Here is a 22913-nt window from a genome sequence, read left to right as displayed (position 1 = left end):
TACTCGACTAAGGCCAGACTTAGAGTCAACCCCGTTGTCCAGCCTGGGGGAAGAGTGCATAGAAGAGTATTTTGTTGATGGATCCTGTTATAAAGATCATGTGGGAAATCATGCAGGCTATGCAGTAGTGCAAAAACAAGGAGAACATTTCAAAGAGGTGATAGCAGAATACTGTCCACAGCCATGCTCAGCCCAGTTGGCTGAACTAAAAGCACTCACTGCAGCTTGCATCCTAGCAAAACGAAAAACTGTTAATATCTATACTGTTTCAGCATATGCACATGGGGTGTGTCATTTATTTGGAGCAGTCTGGAAGCAGCGAGGGTTCAAGAAAAGCGATGGTACACCCATACAACACCACGAGCAGATTGTGGAATTAATGATGGCGTTAATGTATCCCACTAAATTGGCGATAGTGAAATGTCAGGCGCATAGGAAAGGAAAATGATTTATAACCAAAGGAAACAATGCAGCTGATGAAGCTGCAAAGAAGGCATCTAGATGCACCATCCCAGTGTTAACAGCACCAATGGTCATTATTGAATCCATACCACAGCCAGATTATATAATAAGGATGCAGGAAAGAGCAGGACCTTATGAACAGACTTTGTGGCACCAAAGAGGGGCCACCAAAGATGTGAAGGGATTATGGAGATCTCATGAAGGAACTATAGTAGCACCTAGTGTGTTGCTCAGCCTACTGATAACAGATGCACATGGTTTTGACCATTGCGCAAGGGGGGAGATAATAAGGAAAATTAAAAAACAAGGATACTGGTCTCCATACCTACAGGCAACAATAGATGAGGCTTTAGCAAGATGTAAGGTGTGTGCCCAAAACAATGTAAGGAAAGGAATAACAACGTCGGCGAGCCATGGGGAAGCGGAGGATGTCGAGGCACCAGATGGAGTCCAAGAAGAGGAAGCAAGCACGAGTCCAAGTGCCAACGTCGAAGGACAACAAGCACTCCCTCCTGAAAATCCGGAGAGTCGGGAGGTGGGGCCTGATGATGTGGGGAATACTGCTGATAGGATACCTGCCATGGCAGATGCCCCAAACACAAGCAGAGACCCAGGGAATGGAGGGACAACAGGAGGAGGAGGAAGCGATCTTTCTACCATTGAGGGAGGTGACTTCTCCACCATTGAAGGAAGAGACTCCTCTGCTGTTGAGGAAGTGGACTTTCCCACAATTGACTTCTCTGCCCTCACATGGTCCCCGACAATTTAAGAACTGTGGAATTGCTCTAACGGTAATAGCAGTTAACCTAGGAGAGATGGTGGTGAGTCTGCCTACAACTATACAATATTCTAGAGATAGTCTTACTGAGCCAGGAAGAATTGTTGTTGTGAATAAAGAACAAGTATCGTACACAGGATGGTCTAGATTGGGGAAATGTCAGATTGAAGGATATGCAATGTTTAAAATAAAATGCCAAAAAAATCATTGTGTAGAAGTTGAGCTAAAAGGGAATGGATATGAAAAAATAATGGCTATAAAACAAGCCAAATATCTCATGATTTCGTCAGTACTTAAGAAATTGGTTCCTGAAGCTAAAATAAGAAATAGAATAAAAAAGCATGTACCTTTGGAAATAGCTCGAACCAGTATTTCTATTCCAGCCCAAGTACTGACAGCTACGGAAACTCAAAAATCCTTTTCAATACGAAGGATAAAACCTCTGCCGGAAAAGTCACTTTGTGGGTGGGCTAATCATCAAACAAGAGGAGAAGCAATCTGGGATGAATATGGTTGCCAAATAGAAGGTAACAAAGCAGACACTAGTTGGGAAATTACCTTTAAGGAATTGACTCAAGAAAATAATGCAAAGTACATATTGGAAATAGTTAGCACTAAAGGGTCAGAAGGGAAAAGTATAACAACAATGGACATTGATCCTATTTCCAAACACCAATCTAGACAGGAAGAAGAACCTGAAATAGTTAATGTAACTATGACCACTACCCAAGGACCACTAATTACTATAGCAGTTGAACCAACAAAGACAGGATTAGAAAAAATAGGAACAACTGGGTTTTTTCAAAATGTATGGGATTCTTTAACTAATTGGGGAAATCAGGAAAATAGACAATCTACCTCAGCCCAACAGTAATGCCGAAAGGCTATGGGAGGGAGCCATGCAAAATGATTGGTACAAATGGGCACAATATTCAGCTAAAACAATTAATAGAAAAACGAATTGTTTAGCATGTGCTCCTTCTCCATTAAAATAATTGATAGTAATACCAAATCCACACAGTTACAAGGACTGTGCTAACATTAAACAAAGTTACTGTCATCTTAAAAGAGGAGAAAGGCCCTACTGTCCTGCAGAATGTTTATCATTTTTGGGAAATCCCTATCATTACAGATTCTATAATCAAGTAGGATTATAGAATCTGGACTTCCTGACGGGCCGCCCCCAGGTGGTAAGGGTAGGTAACAACACATCTGCCACACTGATCCTCAACACGGGGTCCCCTCAGGGGTGCGTGCTCAGTCCCCTCCTGTACTCTCTGTTCACCCATGACTGCATGGCCAGGCACGACTCCAACACCATCATTAAGTTTGCCGACGACACAACAGTGGTAGGCCTGATCACCGACAACGATGAGACAGCCTATAGGGAGGAGGTCAGAGACGTGGCCGTGTGGTGCCAGGACAACAACCTCTCCCTCAACGTGACCAAGACAAAGGAGATGATTGTGGACTACAGGAAAAAAAGAGGACTGAGCACGCCCCCATTCTCATCGACGGGGCTGTAGTGGAACAGGTTGAGAGCTTCAAGTTCCTTGGTGACCACATCACCAACGAACTATCATGGTCCAAACACACCAAGACAGTCGTGAAGAGGGCACGACAAAGCCTATTCCCCCTCAGGAGACTGAAAAGATTTGGCATGGGTCCTCAGATCCTCAAAAAAATTCTACAGCTGCACCATCGAGAGCATCCTGACTGGTTGCATCACCGCCTGGTATGGCAACTGCTTGGCCTCCGACCGCAAGGCACTACAGAGGGTAGTGCGTACGGCCCAGTACATCACTGGGGCCAAGCTTCCTGCCATCCAGGACCTCTATACCAGGCGGTGTCAGAGGAAGGCCCTCAAAATTGTCAAAGACTCCAGCCACCCTAGTCATAGACTGTTCTCTCTGCTACCGTACGGCAAGCGGTACCGGAGTGCCAAGTCTAGGTCCAAAAGACTTCTCAACAGCTTCTACCCCCAAGCCATAAGACTCCTGAACAGCTAATCATGGCTACCCGGACTATTTGCACTGCCCCCCACCCCATCCTTTTTACGCTGCTGCTACTCTGTTAATTATTTATGCATAGTCACTTTAACTCTACCCACATGTACATATTATCTCAACTACCTCAACTAGCCGGTGCCCCCGATCATTGACTCTGCAACGGTACCCCCCTGTATATATAGCCTCCCTACTGTCACTTTATTTTACTTCTGCTCTTTTTTCTCTCAACACTTTTTTTGTTGTTGTTTTATTTTATTTAAATAAATGCACTGTTGGTTAAGGGCTGTAAGTAAGCATTTCACTGTAATGTCTGCACCTGTTGTATTCGGCGCATGTGACCAATAACATTTGATTTGATTTGATTTGATGGGGAGAGTGGTATAAAAAATTTGATATCAGAATAGAGCCCAGAAAAATGGAAGCACCGGAAAAATACTGTATAGACTATAATCAAAATTATGAATGCTACAACAAAACGGATGGGGAGCACGATTTGGGAAAATTTAAGGGAAAGTGTGAGACCACATGGCACCTAAATAATGATATGTCCTGGAATGCAGATACCCCCCACAGAGCAGTTTATCAGGCAGCAGGATCAAGTACTGGGTAATAGCTACAAATGGAGGACCGGGTGACCCTGGGGAATGTGAGAAGCAAACACTGGCAATGCAATTGATTTCTCCTTATGAGGATCAATCGGTGGCAGTGGCAGATTTCTTTTGGGTATGTGGAGAACAAAAGATTAGAGCTACTTTGCCTAAAGGATTGAAGGGAGTATGTGCTAGAGTACAAATGCTTCAGGAGGTGGTTATATCAGAGTGGGAGGTAGACAAAACAACAAATAGGGATGCACAGAATAGTAATAAAAGGGTAAAAAGATCATATGAACATGACCCCAATGTGTATTTAGATGCAATAGGTCAACCCAGAGGAATTTCAAATGAATATAAGGCAAGAGATGAAATTAAAGCAGGATTTGAATCAATATTTGTCTGGATTTCAACCAACAAAAACCTAGAATGGATCAATTATATTTATTATAATCAACAAAGGTTAATTAATTACACAGACTCTACATTATCAGCCCTAGGAGAGCAAGTACAGGCTACCAGTAGAATGACATGGCAGAATAGGCCGGCTCTAAACTGGCTATTAGCGGAAAAGGGTGGAGTTTGTGTTATGTTTGGAGATGAATGTTGTACTTTTATCCCCAATAATACTGCCCCGGATGGTTCATTCACTGAAGCAATGACTAAGCTCAAAGGACTACGAAAAAAGGTTAAGGACAATGCTGGGCATGATGCTCATGTTTGGGACTGGATGGACTTAACTTTGGGAAAATGGGGTGCAATGTTTACAAAAATGGCAATAATGATAGGAATATCACTTGTAGTGATGGGAGTAGTGTTTTGTTGTATACTACCTCTGTTAACCTCTTCATCACGAGGTTCCCCATATCCGGGGTACTCCTCCCGCAATCTCAAACAATGGCATAGTACGGTTTTTAAACATGTGTGAATACCTGAATGTTATACACTACTGGAACGAGAAGCGTCTCAACTGTGAATCTAGCTAAACTGTTGTTGCCCAAATAAAATAATATTCAGACTCCAAGCAAATATATAAGCATATAGCAAAACCAGTACTGTATTTTGAAACCGTGCATGCCCGTATATTCGTAGACAGATAACGTATTTTTCTCAACCTATCTACACAAACGATACACCATTCAAAAGCTGCTACCTCACAGATTCCAACAGTGATAGCCGTGTTCCTCTATGACCAACACTCACTAAACTATTAATCAAAGAACATCAATAACAAACTTCAATTTTTTTTATCACAACAACAAACTGCGTCTTACCTTTGTTGTTTCTGTTACCAAAAGTAGTAGTGTCTGATCGAATAAAACCACTTGAAAAGATACTCTAGGGTCTCTCTCTCATTCCGAGTCGATTTCAATGAGTTTCCATCGTTTTACATGTCCAACAATGTGTTTGAAGATGAAGTCAGTAGTTTGGTTCAATCACAACAGGCACTGTTTTGTCACCATCTTCTGGATATATGATGCAATCCCAGTGGGTTGTCATTGTTCTCATTTAATTCTACACATCCAGAGCTTTCGATAGAGGGGTAACATGTCAAAATCGACCAACCGGTTGTTGAAATATCCAGGTGCGCACCTCATTGTCTCATATTAGTTGACTTGCTGCATTACGCACGGTTACGCAGAGCGCACCACAACACTAGAATTTCAGAGGTAAAATGCAAAGTTTATTCAAATATGGCAGGCTCTAGTAACAAATATACAGTTACAGAGGCGTTATTAATTGTAACAGATGAAAGTTGGACTCCATGTATCCCCATTGACTCTGAATCAGATGATGAGGACCTGCTTAGACCGGATGAACCAGACCCCAATGAGAACGAAGGTTATCGTGTCCAGGGCCCTACTCAAGCATCAGAAGAGTATGTAGCTTAGCTAGATTAGCTTAGAGGCCCACGCGCAAGTTTACTTACAATAGAATGCTATGTGTATGATTTCTTGTCACTGAATTATCACTTTAGTCAACATTCTCATAGTTCTAACTATTTATTTTATATATCTGACTGTTTTGAGTCAGATTTGTCAATGAATGAATACAAGTGTGTTTTAGTCATGATTTTCTTTTCTCTTTTGTCTTGTTTGTACAGTGAAGATGATTATAGGGGTGATGAGCCACAGCCAGAGCATCTGCCTCCTCAGCCACAGCTTCCCCTTCCTCAGGCAGAGCCTCCTCTTCCTCAGCCTGGCCACTTGTCTAGACAACGCACTTCTGCTCCCATCCCTCGGCCACGGTGTTCATCGGACACTGAGTCCCCTGTAAAGAGCCCTCAACCCAAAAGAAAAGGAAAAGCTTTCTCAAAGTCAGTGTGGTGGAGGTAGGCCTGCCACTCCAAGAGTCGGGGAGGAAGAAGAGGAGGAAGAAGACAGGTGGCATAATAGAGAAGAGAAAAAAGGGTCTACATTTTGTGTGACAACCCACCCAAGGACACCATATCATTGTTTATAGTTTTGGGATGTGTGTTATTTTTGTTTTTAAATTTGTTGTTTATAGTTTCTAATAAATCTGCTCAGTTTGGAGTCAAACTTTCCCATTATATGGTTTATTTTAATGGGAACACGTATAGAGGTCTGGGAGAACATGGGAAACAACATCAAAACAGTTGTATTTTGATGGAATGTACACATATAGTGATATGTTAGTGAAATGAAATGCCTTTTGCTGTCTGGTACCTGATAAAAGTCAAATGGCACTGATGGTGCCCAAATCTACCCAAATGTCTCCATTTGGTAATCCGCCTAAACATACTTCAACTAAAACCCCTACAACTTTGGTTTACTTTACTTTATTGGCATCACACTTCACATAAGAACTCATCAGATATTGGGCTATGGTCCCATCGTGTTTAGGGGCTGCAGCTGCATAAGTCCAATAAATTATTCCCTATAAAACCTGAAGTTACTTTCAGGTGGAATCAAAACCTCCCAATTTATGCTGTGTTCTAGCTTCATGTACTCTGTCACAGTAATACCCACATTAATTATTTCACTTCAAGATACATCTCACATGTGTTACCTTTCTTTTGCTACCAATATTATGTTGATAGCCCTTGTCGTTTTGGAGATATACTCTATTCAATTTGGGCATGCATTTTCGAGGCAGGCACTTTAGCCAGGTGCCTAGTGATGAAGAGGTTAAAATCACTTTTGATTCAAACCACAGTAAAACAAATGACTGTACAGACCATTGTTACTAGTTCAGCCAAAGAAATACACCCAGTTCAGGGAGCTCCAGGACAGTATGTTAATGAATATGGGAAACCTTATAATGTTAAAGGAGGACCAATGGACTGTCCATTTGGTAATCCTGTATGTTTGTATGGAGTTGTTCCTGGGGGTGGATGGGCTTGCCATGGTTACAAAGCCCAACAGAAAAATGTGGAGGTTAATTTAGAGGAAAACTTTCCAGACTTGTATCCAATACCTGACTGGGCTCTGGGTCCTCATCAGGATGGGTCAAGTAATGAGGAAGATATATTGGTTTAAATATATGCATGTAAAATGTAACCACATATGGCAAGGCTAAGAATAAGTAAATGCACAGGCTTACATTCATTTAAAAAAAATAATCTTTGTATTATTGGGACTTTGTTGGAAGTCCCAAAGGGGGGATTATATAGAGATATTTTATGTATCATTAAGGCAAATGTAGGGAGATGCCAAAGGTAAAATATAATAAACATGTTTGATATTTTATAATCCAGATGCATGCTTAAATAAGGAATATAGCCAATGCAGTATGTAACTGTGCTTTAATGAATGTATGTATATTATTTTTGAAGAAAGTGCCTGAGCCACGCCATAAATAGAATGAGAGGCTTCATATAGAAAAGCATTCATGACCTTTTGGAGTGGACCATGTGTGACAGCTGGACGTTGAAAGATAGGGGTGGCGCAGAACTAAAATAAGTTAGGAATTTGCCATAAGGGGAGTAACTGTATATGCTATGTAAGCATGTTTGTGCATTTGTGTGTGTATAAAAGGGATCTCTAAGCCAGAGAGAGACAGTTGTTCCATGGAGCAGCTCGGCTTTTGTTATTAGATAATAAAGTCTAAACTTTTGGATTCACAAGCTCCAGTTTCTTGGGAGATATTTTTGAGTTGACTACTTTTGAGTCAAATATTTCTACCACACTTTCAGCTATGGTTTTTAAAAAGGCAGTAAATAAGGCTGAATATACTGTTTCGCTGCCAGGTGTAGCGGTGGTAAGGATTCACTCCAATTCATGGTGCTGAGAGGAAAGCTCCATGGTCGGGACAGCTTGTTGTAGGCCCTAACAGCTTGTGGGAACTGTTTGTCAAAGTTATAGTGCAATTCATGTATTGTTTAGTGTTGTGTTGTTTAGTGGCTTTGCTGGCATGCATACATTTTTTGTTGTTGAAGGCTACAGTACATGCCTTCAGATGCATGACAGAAACATGTCAGTCCAGGCTTACAGCTCAAAGAACTTCTCAAGCCTTTGATGGTACTTTGCTGTATCAGTGTTCTCTAGAACTTCATTTAAAATGCTTTTGGTGTGATATTATATAATATAATATAATATAATATGCCATTTAGCAGACGCTTTTATCCAAAGCGACTTACAGTCATGCGTGCATACATTATTTGTTTTTTGTGTATGGGTGGTCCCGGGGATCGAACCCACTACCTTAGCGTTACAAGCGCCATGCTCTACCAGCTGAGCTACAGAGGACCACGGCTAGGGCGTAGAGTTGTTCCTGGATAAGTGATGTATTAAGGAAAACAAAACTAAAATAAAATTGTATTTGTCACATGTGTTGTAAACAACTGGTGTAGACTAACAGTGAAATGCTAACTTACGGGTCCTTTTCCAACAATGCAGAGTTAAAGATAATATTTAAAAAATAATAATAATAATAATAATACTGACACAAGGAATAAATACACATTGAATAACGAATAAAAATAATGAGTAAAAATAACATGGCAATATATAGGGAGTAGAAAATAACATGGCTATATACAGGGAGTACCAGTACCGAGTCGATGTGCTAATATACAGTGCATTTGTAAAGTATTCAGACCCCTTGACTTTTTCCACATGTTGTTACGTTACAGCCTTATTCTATAATGGATTAAATAGTTTTTCCCCCCTCATCAATCTACACACAATACCCCATAATGACAAAAGCAAAAACCGTTTTTTAGAAATGTTAGCACATTTATTAAAACTAAAACACTGAAATATGACATTTACATAAGTATTCAGACCCTTTACTCAGTACTTTGTTGAAGCACCTTTGGCAGCGATTACAGCCACGAGTCTTCTTGGGTATGACACTACAAGCTTAGCACACCTGTATTTGGGGAGTTTCTCCCATTATTTTCTGCAGATCCTCTCAAGCTCTGTCAGGTTGGATGGGGAGCTTACAGCTGCACAGCTATTTTCAGGTCTCTCCAGAGATGTTCGGTCAGGTTCAAGTCCGGGCTCTGGCTGGGCCACTCAAGGACATTCAGAGATTTGTCCTGAAGCCACTTCTGTGTTGTCTTGGCTCTGTGCTTAGGGATGTTATCCTGTTGGAAGGTGAACCTTTGCCCCAGCCTGAGGTTTCTGAGCGCTCTTGAGCAGGTTTTCATCAAGGATCTCTCTGTACTTTGCTCCGTTCATCTTTCCCTCGATCCTGACTAGACTCCCAGTCCCTGCCGCTGAAAAACATCCCCACAGCATGATGCTGTCACCACCATGCTTCACCGTAGGGACGGTGCCATATTTCCTCCAGACGTGAGACTTGGCTTTCAGGCCAAAGAGTTCAATCTTGGTTTCATTAGACCAGATAATATTTGTCTCATGGTCTGAGAGTCCTTTAGGTGCCTTTTGGCAAACTCCAAGTGGGCTGTCATATTCCTTTTACTGAGGAGTGGCTTCCGTCTGGCCAATCTACCATAAAGGCCTGATTGGTGGAGTGCTGCAGAGATGGTTGTCCTTCTGGAAGGTTCTCCCATCTCCACAGAGGAACTCTGGAGCTTTGTCAGAGTGACCATCGGGTTCTTGGTAACCTCCCTGACCAAGGCCCTTCTCCCCCGATTGCTCAGTTTGGCCGGGTGGCCAGCTCTAGGAAGAGTCTTAGTGGTTCCAAACTTGGAGGCCACTGTGTTCTTGGGGACCTTCAATGCTGCAGAAATGTTTTGCTACCCTTCACCAGATCTGTGCCTCTACACAATCCTGTCTCAGAGCTCTACGGACAATTACTTTGACCTCATGGCTTGGTTTTTGCGCTGGCATGCACTGTCAACTATGGGACCATATATAGACAGGAGTGTGCCTTTCCAAATCATGTCCATTCAATTGAATTTACCACAGGTGGACTCCAATCAAGTTGTAGAAACATCTCAAGGATGATCAATGGAAACAGGATGCACCTGAGCTCAATTTCGAGTCTTATAGCAAAGGATCTGAACACTTATGTAAATCCTTTATTATTATTATTTTTTTAATAAGATTTGCTTTTAATAAAATTACTAAAAAACAGTTTTTGCTTTGTCATTATGGGGTATTGTGTGTAGATTGATGAGGGAAAACATGTATTTAATCAATTTTAGAACAAGGCTGGAAAATAACAAAATATGGAAAAAGTCAAGGGGTCTGAATACTTTCCGAATGCACTGTAGGTAAAGGTAAAGGATAGATAATAGACAGTATCAGCATATTTGGTGAGTGTGTGTGTGGTGTCAGTATGCGTGTGTGTGCTGGGGTGTCATTGTAATAATGTGTGAGTGTGTGGGTAGAGTCCAGTGTGTGTGCATAGAGTGCAAGATAATTAGTGAAAACAGGGTCAATTGCGGTAGATCTTGGTAGCTATTTGATTAGCTATTTAGCAGTCTTGTTTAAGGGGGCCTGTTGGTTCCAGACTTGGTGCATTGGTACCGCTTGGCATGCGGTAGCAGAGAGAACAGTCTGTGGCTTGGGTGGCTGGAGTCTTTAACAATTTTTTGGGCCTTCCTCTGTCAACGCCTGGTATAGAGGTCCTGGATGGCAGGGAGCTCGGCCCCAGTGATGTACTGGGCCGTACGCACTACCCTCTGTAGCACCAAGCAGTTGCCATACCAAGCGGTGATGCAGCCAGTCAAGATGCTCTCAATGGTGCAGCTGTAGATTTTTTTGAGGATCTGAGGGCCCAAGCCAAATCTTTTCAACCTCCTGAGGGGGAAGAGGTGTTGTTGTGCCCTCTTCACGACTGTTGGTGTGTTTAGACCATGATAGATCCTTAGTGATATGGACCGAGGAACTTGAAGCTCTCGACCCACTCCACTACAACCCCGTAGTCCACGATCAGCTCCTTTGTCTTACTTACCATGAGGGAGAGGTCGTTGTCCTGGCACCACACTGCCAGGTCACTGACCTCCTCCCTATAGGCTGTATCATCATCATCGGAGATCAGGCCTACCATGTCGTAGCGTTGGCAAACTTCATGATGGTGTTGGAGTTATGTGTGGCCACGCAGTCGTGGGTGAACAGGGAGTACAGGACAAGTCTAAGCACGCACCCCTGAGCGGCCTCAGTGTTGAGGGTCAGCGTGGCAGATGTGTTGTTGCCTACCCTCACAACCTGGGGGTGGCCCGTCAGGAAGTCCAGGATCCAGTTGCAGAGGGAAGGCGTTCAGTCCCTGGGTCCTTAGCTTAGTGATGAGCTTCAAAGGCACTATGGTGTTGAACGCTGTAGTCAATGAACAGCATTCTCACGTAGATATTACTTTTGTCCAAGTGGGAAAGGGCATTGCAGAGTGCAATAGAGATTGCTCAGGGCCTTAGTTGTGGCCAATTAAAACTGAGGATTAGAAAGGTGCATCCTCTCAGCAGACTGACTGGGCGATAGTGAGTCACTCCAAAATATACCATACCAGAGCCTAAGCTCATGGCATTGTATGATACCATAAGCAAAAATATATATCTCCTCTTGCAGTCACCACAGCAAACCCCTGAAAACTTGAAATGAGCAAAACATTTCAATAAGTTCTCTTCAGAAGTTTCCTGAAGGATATTTCCGACTACAGAAACAGGGTCCTGATAGCAATCTTCAAAAAGCAACCATTTGCAGTCGTGGAAATGTAATTGAATGCACTCTGTGAAAATTGTTTAGTGTTTCTCTTCATGCAGTCCATTCTCCTCTGAGTCATTTCCTATGCAGGTGCCGAGCTGAGCCAACCGAGCCCATCTAACAGTTCCCACATTCACACTTCCACATACTTAGCCTGCAGACTCACTCACCCTCCATTTGTGATATTAGCTGCAGAGAAGTTCAGCAATCATTGATCAGGGTATTTTTCCTGCTATTTTATAGTTGCTTTGCCCATCGTGATTCAACCTCTCATTATTCTGTACATGAATAGTATGTTACTGGACTGAATACTATAGTTGAGTCTCTCTGAAGAGCACAAACAATATACAGTAGGCTATATATAGTTAAATGTCAGGTTCGACAGACACGATAAGCTGATTCAACTTGATAGAGGTATGTGAGTCTTGTGTGATTGTAATGTTCACAACGTCCCAAAGGAATTCTGTGCAAAGGTTAAGAGAATATTTCAATGGGGGATTCTGTTTGTTACAAACTAAACCATGCAATTCAATGGACCGAAGAACAAAACATTATGTTCTATCCCTGTCTCTCTTTCCTTAATGTTTCACATCAGCACAGCCATGTACTCATGTGTGCTCCGTGTTAAATTACAGTACTTTGTTGGCATGTGATTGACGAAAGTGAAGGCTGATACACATTCATACTCATCATTCTATCGTTACAATTATCCTCAACAATCACATGTAGAGGGAACCACTATCCAATCACACTCTATTTTCCACATTTTTCAAACTCAAGTAATTCTATGACCATGAATTCTATGACCAGGCACCTAACGAGGCCCTTAGTGACAAGCACACAGAAGACTACACTAGAGTGTGGAGTGATCATGCAGTAAACTGTAATTCAGGCCTATTTGGTCCACTGAATGCTGTTTCTAGTTTAATAGGTGATGATTGTGGTTAGAGTTATGATCATTAATCCAACATGTGCTTGTTTTGCATGACTGTGCAGGTGCGACACCTTGGTGGATAGAAGGCAGCGCAACTCACCACAGCATGCTAGTCATTAGTGCCTAACAAACTGTACATCATCACCATGTGCAGAAAGAAATATACTCATATCTTCCACTACACTGTGCTCTCTTGCTCTCTCGTGCGCTCTCTCTCTCTTACACTCTCTCTCTTACGTTCTCTCTCTCTCTCTCTCTCACTCTCCTTCTCTCTCTTAAGTTCTGTCTCTCTCTCTCTCTCTCTCTCTCTCACTCTCCTTCTCTCTCTCTCTCTCTTACACTCTGTTACGTTCTGTCTCTCTCTCTCTCACTTTCCCTCTCTCTCTCTCTCTCTCTTACACGCTCTCTCTTACGTTCTCTCTCTCTCTCTCTCACTCTCCTTCTCTCTCTCTCTCTCACTCTCCTTCTCTCTCTCTCTCCGCTCTCACCTTCATTCTGTCTACATGATTACTCCATTTCACTAAATTAACCTTTTCTATATACAAGTGCTCTCCAGCTGGGATGTAATACGCAGCGACCAGACTCATGAGAAGTGGACCTTTAGTCAATCTGCTTTCTCTGTGAGAGCTTCCTATGTCACACTGCCATCAGACACTCACAACTGCACCACCTATCGCACCTTCACAAAAAAACATAAAGAGATGGCTAAAGGCCCATCAGACTTGTGAAAATAATCCCTAGCTGTGTATTGCCGCTTTCCATGTTATCTGTTGTCCGTAGTTTGTGAGGTATGGAAACACTTTTTGTTGCTTTTATGTGTTTTGTTTTGTTGCTTTTTGTGCTATTGCTCCATCTGCGTGCTATGTGTTGCTTGTCCTATGTTGCTCTGAATGTGCTGACTGCTCATTGTTTGTCTGTACTGTTATTGTAATTGTTTTTAATAACCTGCCCAGGGACTGCGGTTGAAAATTAGCCGGGTGGCTAAAATGGCACTTTTACTGCAACGTTGATTAATGTGCACTGTCCCTGTAAAAATGTAAATAAACTCAAACTCAAACTCATTCGATTACTTCAATATTTATGGACTCGTTCTTATCCCTTGCTTGCTAGCTAGCCAGATAGCTACGGCTTACACAGTCACGACCTCTGCAGCCAAAATATCAGCAAAGTAGCTGTTTTCTATTGACATTCATTTGGATACATCCATAACGATTACCTGATAATGCCCAATTTTGCCTGGCATATGTATAATAGTTTGTCTTCTCATCAGGACACATATCAACACTGACTGTTAATTGCAAGGAGATCGCATTGCATATCAAACACTAGGCTAGAAGCTAACTAAATAGTTTGTTGCAAGCAAACCTGCCAATATGACAAGCAAATTCAAAAATATCAGTTGCTGAAAACAGCTGGTCAAACTAGAAATATGTGGGAGGATTTGACAGCTTTAGCGTAGGAGGGGACAGGAGAAATGCATGCTCATCACCATGTTAGGTCATCAGATGCTCCCAAAAAATGTATCTCTGCAAAAATAAATAAATGATTGCTAACTAGCTACGTTTTTTCCTCAATGGACCTGCATTTATAATGTATCCAATTTCAGTTTGTGTATTTGTTGGTTTAGCTTTCTGTAAATTTGTAGCAAGTACGGTCTGCATGTGTAGGCGCATATTACGTCATGAATGCAACGTGTCCCAATATATTTTCCAATTGTCCCGATATCCTTTCCAACTGTCCCGTTATCTGGTTTTAATGTCCATTCTAGAATGCCCTTCTAGCTAATCAGAAACGAGTATTCAACAATGCTGTGGTATAAAGTATCATAAAAAGTACTAAAGCAATTTTAGTCGCTCCTAGTTTAGCAACCTTGCCAGAAGGCATGCCAGCTAGATAGTTAGATAAGGTACTCTAACTTGATTGATAGCCTGAAATGGCTTGGTAGGTAGTTATGAGGTTGAGAGATGGTTAGCTAAAGCCAGCTTCATAAATTGCTAGGTGGCTAGTATTACCGAGAAACAAGAAAACATTTCTGTTTTATTTATTCATCAAAAAGGACTCAATAGGCTACATACCTTGATCAAATTAATTTGCAAACATACCTCCTGTGAGTCTCCTGCCCATTACCGGCAGCTAAAATCAAATAAAATGCTGTGTGTGTCACTCGACACTCTCGTCCTCCACTGACGATACTATCTGCACATCCTGCCTTGCATATATTTGCTCTGGGGTACACCTTGGAAGGAACTACATACTAGGGACCTAGGGGCCTGGTCCAGTCAGTGTGCTCACTCCGCAAAATACCGCTGACAGATCTTTTTATAAATAATAAGGATAAAACATGGGCTTAAAAATTAAGTTGAGTAATATTTTAACATAAAAATCTAAGGGGGCACGTGCCCTTGTGCCACCTATGGGCATGACGCCTCTGGTTCTAAGGCACAGGTGTCAAACTCATTCCACGGAGGGCCGAGTGGCTGCGGGTTTTCACTTCTCCTTTGTACTCCTTTGAACTCCCCACACCTCTTCTCCTATTATAAAAGGAAAAACCAAAAACCTGGTTAAATAGTGGACAGAACATATGTTGGGTTATTTTCATCCAGCCAGTTGGGTTGCGTGAATGACCGAACAAATTGGGTTGTTGGGATTACCCAAAAATGGGTTAATTTAACCATCAGTTGGATATTTTTTACTCTAATGCTGGGTTGACTTAGCAGCTGGGTCTTTTTTAATGTCATCTTTAGGTTATTTTCAGGAGGCGTGGCTTATTAGGGGCATGTCTTTCAGCTAGATCTTATTGGCCACCCATGAGAGTAAATGCCATTCCTGTTCATCATGTTAAGTTTATATACTGCAAATGCAAAACATTTTTTACACATTCTTCTATAGCATTATGATTATTTATTATAATAAGGTATACCATCTTATTGTATCCCAACGTGATAACAGATGAACAGGAATGACGTTTACTCTCATGGGTGGCTAAAAACAACTATCTGAAAGCCACGCCCCTACTAAACTATACCTCCAGTCTTCTGATCTCAATAACCCAGCAGTTTTTTAATAAACAACCCAACTAAGTGACCCAACGCCTGCAACCCAGCAGTTGGGTCAACTAAACAACCCAGAATTTTTTTGAGTGCACTTCCCTGAGAAGAGGGAGAAAGAAGCACACAGTGCTTTGCCTTTGTTCCATAGTCATAACTGCAGTGTCTGTGGAGACTGACAGTTGAATGGCCACATACAAAAAATGTTTCTCAGCTACAGAACACTGATAGAAAGCTTCATTCAATCGCAGCCCATTGAAGTTTCAAGCTAGTCTTTAGAGCATCAAAGGGATAGGTTGGCACGAGACAGGAGGAAGTGCTAGGAGGGGTTGGGACTAGGGGCTAGAGTGCAGTTGGAAACTTCGATTCCTCTGCCTTGTATGCTGAGGCACTGACGGCTGCTGAGCGAGCCAAAATGAGACATTTATATAGATAAAGAATAAAATAAAGAAGGGGATAAATTGGGAAGGGTAAAGCCTGGTTAATGATTTATGAAAATATGCCTTCCTCTGACTTATTACTCAGGGGCCGACATCAAATATTTGTAATAATAACATCTGCCAAAGTATTACAAATATTGATGCCAAGTCAGCACCACTGTCATACTGCTTGTGGTTTCTATAAAAATAATAAGAGCAAGACATCAAAGAGCCTACTTAGTACATATTATTGAAATGACAGAAGGATAAGCATCCTCACACTTGAAGAAAGAGGGGTTCTCTCTCCTACTGTGTGTGTAGAGATGTAGAGATAGTCCAGAGTGGAAGTCCACCGATATTCCTAGATAAGATTGTTGATGATTGCCGCCACACCATGAGTAATTACAGTACCACAATGATTTGCTTTGGGAGGCTGTTGACATTTGACCTTTTTGTCATTTGTACAGTGCCTTGCAAAATTATTCATCCCCCTTGGCGTTTTTCCTATTTTGTTGCATTACAACCTGTAATTTAAATGGATTTTTTGGGGGATTTCATGTAATGGACATACACAAAATAGTCCAAATTGGTGAAGTGAAATGAAAAAATAACTTGTTTCAAAAAATTCAAAAAAAAAAAAGAGCGGAAAAGTAGTGTGTGCGTATGTATTCACCCCCTTTGCTATAAAGTCCCTAAATAAGATCTGGTGCAACCAATTACCTTCAGAAGTCACATAATTAGTTAAATGAAGTCCAACTGTGAGCAATATAAGTGTCACATGATCTCAGAATATATACACCTGTTCTGAAAGGCCCCAGAGTCTGCAACACCACTAAGCAAGGGGCACCACCAAGCAAGCGGCACCATGAAGACCAAGGAGCTCTCCAAACAAGTCAGGGACAAACTTGTGGAGAAGTACAGATCAGGGTTGGGTTATAAAGAAATATCAGAAACGTTGAACATCCCACGGAGCACCATTAAATCTATTATTATAAAATGGAAAGAATATGGCACCACAACAAACCTGCCAAGAGAGGGCCACCCACCAAAACTCACGGACCAGGCAAGGAGGGCATTAATCAGCGAGGCAACAAAGAGACCAAATATAACCCTGAAGGAGCTGCAAAGCTCCACAGCGGAGATTGGAGTATCTGTCCATAGGACCACTTTAAGCTGTACACGCCACAGAGCTGGGCTTTATGGAAGAGTGGCCAGAAAAAAGCCATTGGTTAAAGAAAAAAGTAAGCAAACACGTTTGGTGTTCACCAAAAGCCAGGTGGGAGACTCACCAAAGATATGGAAGAAGGTACTCTGGTCAGATGAGATTCAAATTGAGCTTTTTGGCCATCAAGGAAAACGCTATGACTGGCACAAAACCAACACCTCTCATCACCCCGAGAACACCATCCCCACAGTGAAGCATGGTGGTGGCAGCATCATGCTGTGGGGATGTTTTTTTAATAATAATATTATAATATGCCATTTAGCAGATGCTTTTATCCAAAGCGACTTACAGTCAAGCGTGCATAAATTATATATATATTTTTTTGTGTATGGATACTTTCACAAGCCACTGTACTTGATCCTGGATGCTTAAAACATAATATTGTTTAAAAGGAGTGACACATCAGACCCTGTACGAAAGCTCTGCTGTTAAAACTCAGACTGGGTTGTAATTAAATTTCAACGGAGACCCCGAAACCCAAACACGAAGACAACAAACAGACAAAATGTTATTTGTGTGTGTTTTGGTTATAAATGTACTTATCTGATGAGGAGGAGATAAATATTGTTTTGAGAAATTACCCCCCAGTGTGCTATCCCCATAGCCCCAGTGATTGGTTGTACGCGGCCATGTTAAACATACTGATGTGTGCTGCTGATGATGCAACAGGATGAAGTTACGTGTAACCCAGAAGCAACCCACTTGTGTGGCACAGCTTCTACATCCAGATTGGTTGACATGCTACAACTGATCTGGTTGTTAGTGTAGTTAGTATAGTTTGTGTAGTTTTTGTAGTTTGTGTAGTTATACTAGATGGTGTCTTCAAATAAGTCTAGCAAACACATGCAGTTGCTGTTTTGATTTGAAATGTTTCTCACATATACAATGGGGTCTTTTGTAATAAATGTAATCAACAGCCCTCATAATAGTGTTTTCTTGGATGTTTTGCCAAACATTTATTAAATATGTTTCCCTAGGATTATGTCTTTCAAGGGGCTGCCCCCCTTCAAGGGTGTTTCTGTGCTTCCAGAGAGCAGCATTTCTTTCTCTCAATTTAATCGATTTGAAACTAATCTCTGTAATACCTAGAAAGATATTTCCTCTATTTGTTCAAGAGGCCCTCTCTTGACATTTTGTTACTTGGAAGGAATCAGAAAACAGGGTTCCTCTCCTCCTCTCCCTTTAGATATATGTCTTCAACCTTGGGTTAAATATTTCACATAGTGTAAATAATCTCACTTTATGAAATAATCATAGAAAAACACATCACAAACTGATGAAATAGTGAGGAAATTATTGCTTTACATGGTTTGTGCATGCATGTCTGGGTGCCCTATGTGCATGTGTTAACATACAGTACATACGAGTATGTGGATGTGGGTGTACCAAGTAAGTGGCTGACCTGCAAAGTTAAGCATCCGGATGTGTTTGAGCAGCAGAGTGCCGTTGATGGGGTCCATCCTGGAGCAAAGGCCCACCTTCCCTGGACAGAGCTCCCTGTGCATGTTGTGCAGCGCGTGGGCCATGGAATAGACTGCATCGATCACAAACTGCACCTTCCCCTCTTGCTCGTAGTTGGAGTCCTTCCCTATCCGCTCCTGATCTGTAGAGCAGAGAGAGAACCAAGTTAGGTATCTGAGAAATGCAATACATTATAGCATTGGTTACCAACCCCAGTATCATCTTTTGCTTCATAGAAAAGTGGATTCAAATCATATGAAGAGTATTACATGTGATAGTTCACATTATGTTCAAAAAAATAATAATAAATAATACAGCAATACAGCATCAGGTAGACAGACCTACATGTCTTTAAATATTACGTAAAATTACATGTTATGTGTGTATTGAGCTTCTATTGTGTTGATCCTAACAGTGGGTGATTATTACATGCTGGTAGTGACCACATGATTAGCCTCCATACTGTGATGGTTGTTGGAGTTACGAATCAAGGAAGGAAATAACATCCTTTTGCTGGTACTCAATTTCTCCATTGATAGCCTTGTTAAGCAGAATGTTAATTCAGGGACACACTAGCGTGACTGCTGCGAGGCAATCATTACACCCATATTGAATTGGATCTTTAAAATGTGTATTTGAAATGCTCATCAATCTGGTACTAAATATTTGTGATTGGTATTCCAACAGCTGCGGTGCCCTATCAAAAAGAAGAGTCCACTTTAAAGGGCTAAGTGGGTCCTTTGTTTGGGGGAAAAAGTCCTAACAATTATCTACTTAAAGACTGTCATTGATTTTGTGAGCTGTATGACAGACAGACAGACAGACAGACAGACAGACAGTCAGTCAGTCAGTCAGTCAGTCAGTCTGTCAGTCTGTCAGTCTGTCAGTCTGTCAGTCTGTCAGTCTGTCAGTCTGTCAGTCTGTCAGTCTGTCAGTCTGTCAGTCTGTCAGTCTGTCAGTCTGTCAGTCTGTCAGTCTGTCAGTCAGTCAGTCAGTCAGTCAGTCAGTCTGTCAGTCTGTCAGTCTGTCAGTCTGTCAGTCTGTCAGTCTGTCAGTCTGTCAGTCTGTCAGTCTGTCTATGGGCCCTGGTCAAAAGTAGAGCACTACATAGGGATTAGGGTGCTATTTGGGACACAACCTATGCCTATTTAATTACCACCAACTGGACTCTACCACCAGCTGGACACTGCATGCTCTCACAATGCCAGGTCCACAGTCATCCTGCCAGTTCCTTGTCAATCTGAAATGTTAGGAACTCAGTGTGTAAAGTAAGTCATCAAAGTACAGTACGCAGCTAAGCCAGTTCTGTTTGAACCACTTAAAAAGAGTAAGACCTTTTAATGGAAGTCATGGCAGAGGGCCAGAAGGCATGGAGCAAAATGCATTACTCTCCGTTAGTTTAGCGTCTAGGCCCTAATGCACTGACTGACTGACTGGACCCTCCCTGCCGCTCACAATTAGCTAGAAGATCAATGTTTAGCTAGACCACTGCAGAGGAGCCAATCAATTCCAATATGAGGAGTGTAAGGTCTTCTTCTCAGAGAAATCACGTTAGTAAACTAAAACTATTTTTACCAAAACGTTCTGTTTGTCGATGTCCAGTGACGTATATGTTGGTTGATGTCATATATGTGATGCATATATAAGATGTCAAATATACAACATATAAGTCTTCTCTCATATGCAATGTATAAGTAATATGCTGTATAAGCGACATATACTGTACGTAATCTGATTGCCACCCCATTCTGACTGCACTACATTCACAACCAGCTCTAGAAACGTATAATCACCTTGAGCAAGGTAAGTAATTACTTTTTGGAAGTAGACAGACAGGCAGTGAATGAGGACAGCCAGTTTTGCGAGGGGAGTAATCAACTATTGGAGTGAATGTAATCGCTTCTGATACGTGTTTTAATAATCATGGAGCATTTTTTAAATTTATTTTTTACATATTATTTGCTGTCAGGCATTAGGGGGCCTGGTTTGAGAGATGACATGCCAATCCAAACTCCTTCTGGTCTTCTACCTCAGGAGCCTTTGGTCTGAAATTAGTTTTCCTCACGACTCCACTGTATGTGAAGGAGAGATAAAGAATGCATGAGTATGTTCAATTTAGATTAACAATAGAGTAATTATCAGGGATGTACTAATGAGCTAGCTGAATATATTCATACACCTGCCAAATGGAATTTAATTAAGTATTGTGAGTTTAGAAGTGCATGGCGGGGGGTTCCACAGAACTGTAAGTTGGGGTGGAGAAATGTGTTGAATGTATTGCCTGTACTTGGGTTCCTCGTAGATTGTGTTTGTTGTTCTACAATACCATGTTGAGCTAGTTTGCTTTTGGGGAGAAAATATTTCTCTCGGGAAGAAGATTGATGGTCTTTGTATGTAAGCATAAATCCACTAGGGAAATTAGTCTCTCTATAAGTGGGTCTATTTGGTCAATAATGTGGTCTTGAGTTTGAAGCATGACGATCAATCCTCATGGACACTGCTTCTATTTTCTCCCACTAAAATATACTGTATTTTCAACCATTGTAAACCCAATAGCTATGGATTTGTGATATGTAAGCAGGAGAGTAGGCCTACTCCATACTAGAATACTATCAAAAACTTTTCTTTATTACTTTCACATATAATAGACATTTAAACATATTTATTTGAGATTGTAGGTATTTTTTGCATGGAAATACTTTTTCTCACTAGAGACTGCTCTTCTTAATTTCTCTTGCAACGACTGTCCTGATACGGGTGTAATACAATTTTCTTATTTTAGCAGAACCACTTCAACTTAAAAGCTTGCTAGCCCCAAATGGATGTCTCTTTCAGTCATCTTTCATCTGCGATATATCTCTGCTACAGCCAAAACTAAAGGCAATTTAACATCTCTGATTAGCTCATGCTGTCCATAGGACCACTTTAATCTGTCCATTGGACCACTTTAAGCCGTACACTCCACAGAGCTGGGCTTTACGGAAGAGTGGCCAGAAAAAAGCCATTGCTTAAAGAAAAAAATAGGCAAACACGTTTGGTGTTCGCCAAAATCCATGTGGGAGACTCCCCAAACATATGGAAGATGGTACTCTGGTAAGATGAGACGAAAATTGAGCATTTTGGTCATCAAGGAAAACGCTATGTCTAGCCAACACCTCTCATCACCCCGAGAACACCATCCCCATGTTTTTCATCGGCAGGGACTGGGAAACTGGTCAGAATTGAAGGAATGATGGATGGCGTTAAATGCAGGGAAATTCTTGAGGGAAACCTGTTTCAGCCTTCCAGATATTTGAGACTGGGACGGAGGTTCACCTTCCAGCAGGAAAATGACCCTAAGCATACTGCTAAAGCAACACTCAAGTGGTTTAAGGGGAAACATTTAAATATATTGGAATGGCCTAGTCAATGCCCAGACCTCAATCCAATTGAGAATCTGTGGTATGACTTAAAGACTGCTGTACACCAGTGGAACCCATCCAACTTGAAGGAGCTGGAGCAGTTTTGCCTTGAAGAATGGGCAAAAATCCCAGTAGCTAGATGTGTCAAGCTTATAGAGATATACCCCAAGAGACTTGCAGCTGTAATTGCTGCAAAAGGGGGGTGAATAGTTATGCATTGTCTTATTTCATGTTTGTTACACAAACAAAAAATATTTTGCATCTTCAAAGTGGTAGGCATGTTGTGTAAATCAAATCATACAAACCCCCAAAAAATCCATTTTAATTCCAGGTTGTAAGGCAACAAAATAGGAAAAATGCCAAGGGGGGTAAATACTTTCACAAGTCACATGAATTAACGAACCAGGTTACGACTGTGGTAATTGAGCGCCACAGGCACCCAGATTGGACAGACAAATATTGTCACGGTTTGGCTGACACGGTTGGGCTGTGGGGCAGCCCGGGAGCGAGCGAGG

General features: G+C 41.6%; 1 protein-coding gene across 1 annotated transcript in view; it reads right to left on the bottom strand.

The window, feature by feature from the left end:
* The window catches only part of LOC121578349 (metabotropic glutamate receptor 4-like), a 303853-nt gene that overhangs the window by 52339 nt on the left and 228601 nt on the right, over positions 1 to 22913 (bottom strand). The window contains exon 7 of the mRNA XM_041892671.2: positions 18939 to 19139. Coding sequence (XP_041748605.2) covers positions 18939 to 19139 — 201 coding nt within the window. The remainder of the gene's footprint in view (positions 1 to 18938; positions 19140 to 22913) is intronic.

This window comes from Coregonus clupeaformis, chromosome 12 (assembly GCF_020615455.1).
Source record: "Coregonus clupeaformis isolate EN_2021a chromosome 12, ASM2061545v1, whole genome shotgun sequence".
NCBI classification, from domain to species: domain Eukaryota; kingdom Metazoa; phylum Chordata; class Actinopteri; order Salmoniformes; family Salmonidae; genus Coregonus; species Coregonus clupeaformis.
The sequence above is the reverse complement of the archived record's forward strand: the minus strand, read 5'-3'. Positions and strand labels throughout refer to the sequence as shown.